We start from the raw sequence: 2,500 nt of genomic DNA, 5'->3' as shown, positions 1-2,500 counted from the left end.
GACAGTGTGTGTGTGTGTGTGTGTCCATGCTCTGACTGACAGTGTGTGTGTGTGTGTGTCCATGCTCTGACTGACAGTGTGTGTGTGTGTCCATGCTCTGACTGACAGTGTGTGTGTGCGTGTGTGTGTGTCCATGCTCTGACTGACAGTGTGTGTGTGTTTCAGTGTCTGTCTGTGTGTGTGTGTGTCCATGCTCTGACTGACTGTGTGTGTGTGTGTGTGTGTGTGTGTGTCCATGCTCTGACTGACAGTGTGTGTGTGTTTCAGTGTCTGTCTGTGTGTGTGTGTGTCCATGCTCTGACTGACAGTGTGTGTGTGTGTGTGTGTGTCCATGCTCTGACTGACAGTGTGTGTGTGTGTGTGTGTGTCCATGCTCTGACTGACAGTGTGTGTGTTTGTGTTTTCCAGCAGAAGAAGGTTTACCTTGAACGCAGCGTGAAGGAGGCGGAGGATAACATCAGAGAAATGCTTCTGTCCCGACGAGCCCATTAACACACACACACACACACACACACACACACACACACACACAGTCTCACACACACACACACACACTGTCTCACACACACAGTCTCACACACACACACTGTCTCACACACACACAGTCTCACACATACACACAGTCACACACACTGTCCATGTTGAACTGTCCAGGCCCATTAACACACTCTGTCTGTTCATGTGAATGTGTCTGCGGTCATTAAAACACACAAAGAAGAAACATCTGATTTACATGTTCTGAATAAACTAGTTAAGTTGCCCTGCGTTCCAATATCCTCTTTCTTCTTTCTATTCTCCATACTATATCTGACCATATAAGGTATCATGTTAGCATGCAGTATGCTACAACTGGGACATACTTTAACTTATTTATTTCATCATAACATGGCTCCTTGATCTTGCCTCTTGCTTTTATATCCGTCTCATCCCCGTTTGTTTTCATATGGAGGCTCCATCGATGTGACGTCACTTCCGGTGCGCACTGGATTATGGGTCAGAATCGCCCTAATAGCGTGCTGATTTCAACACTAAAAATCTCTAACCATACTAAATCTGTGTGTCCAGTGTAGGGTTGCAAAATTCCGGGAATTTTCAAAGTTGGAAACTTTCCATGGGAATTAACGGGAATTTATGGGAATTAACGGGAATTTTGGGAATTAACGGGAATTTACTAAATTTAAAGAAACCCAAATGCACTAAATTCTCCTAATTATGTTATTTCAGTCCAGACAAACGTTCTAGACTGTAAAAAGCTGTTTTTCCAACTAAGTTTTAATATATTTATGAACATTTAACTTCAAATCAGATTTTTTCAGAAGTTTATTGAGACACCCAACTTGATATCATATATTGATTTTTACTAGACCAGGTTTACAGAGGCTTCAACTGTGATTTTAAATATAGTTGGGGACAATATATTTTAGCATAATCTTGACTAAAACAACCAAATTTTATGCAAGTACACTTGGCAAATTGCACATAGCACACATCCTACTGCAGGGGTACTGAGGCCACGTCCCCTACATGCTCTGTGCATTCCTCCATCACATGGGGGGCCTACTTACTTCCGCTCAATTTTCATTTCACTTCAGTAGCCAGTCTAGGGGTGGTGTGTGTTCATGGAATCTGCGCGTCCAAATGTTTGGTTATCGAATCAGCGAACAGAGCGAGTGGCTGAGAACGATGACGTCGAAGTCGCGCTCCAGTTTCAGTTGAATGCTGCGTTCGTTTATACTCGGAACTCCAAATTTCCGACTTGGTAGTTCCGAGTTCCGACCTGTCTGTGTTCCAGTACATCTGCTCGCGAAAGTATGGACGCCTACAACCTTTCTCATCCAAATAACTAAACGTTAGGCTCTAGCAAGTTACCGTTGCCAGGTACCGGTAGATCCATAGACTACAATATGTAGTGAAGTCGGAAATTTCCGAGCTCCCTGTACAACTGAAACGCACCGTCAGAAGGCGGCTCATGACATACGTCTGACCAAACGTGATGCGATTGGTTGGCTAATCCAGAGTGGCACTGGGCAGATCCAATAGTTTTAAACTTCAACAGACACCCGCCTCCAACTGAGTGAACTTTTGCCAATTACAGCACTTCCAGACCTTCTGTACAAATTAAATTAAGTACGATGGTCTGGTAGGACCAGGCTAAGGCATTTGACTGTATTTATTGAATTGGTGGGGTCAGACAGATGAGTAATATTTTACTCGACATTCATCTTTTTGTTGTTCAGTGAAATTATTGATCGTTCATAAAATAATCAAAACTTGATAAAGTTCTTCTTACAAATAAATCTGTTCAAATGTAATGTGTTTTGATTGTATTATTTTGCATGGATGTCTGCCTATGACAAAATATAGTGTTTATATGTTTAGATTTATGTTTGGTTATGAAACACTTCATTTAAATTACCGCCATTTAGTTAATTCCTATAATTTCCAATTTTGAATATTCCCAAAATTCCCGAGCGAAAGTTCCCGTGGAAAGTTTCCGGAA

The 2,500-nt window shown here is 42.0% G+C and overlaps 1 protein-coding gene across 2 annotated transcripts in view; it reads left to right on the top strand.

Moving 5' to 3' along the window:
- The window catches only part of pfdn1 (prefoldin subunit 1), a 6,690-nt gene extending 5,930 nt beyond the window's left edge, over positions 1-760 (top strand). For both annotated transcript variants that reach the window (XM_080041742.1, XM_080041743.1), the window contains one exon: positions 409-760. In XM_080041742.1, the coding sequence (XP_079897868.1) occupies positions 409-492 (84 nt within the window). In that variant the 3' untranslated portion in view covers positions 493-760. The remainder of the gene's footprint in view (positions 1-408) is intronic.
- The last annotated feature ends 1,740 nt before the right edge of the window (positions 761-2,500 follow it).

This window comes from Ammodytes marinus (assembly GCF_949987685.1).
Source record: "Ammodytes marinus genome assembly, chromosome: 14".
Classification (NCBI taxonomy): domain Eukaryota; kingdom Metazoa; phylum Chordata; class Actinopteri; order Uranoscopiformes; family Ammodytidae; genus Ammodytes; species Ammodytes marinus.
The sequence above is the reverse complement of the archived record's forward strand: the minus strand, read 5'-3'. Positions and strand labels throughout refer to the sequence as shown.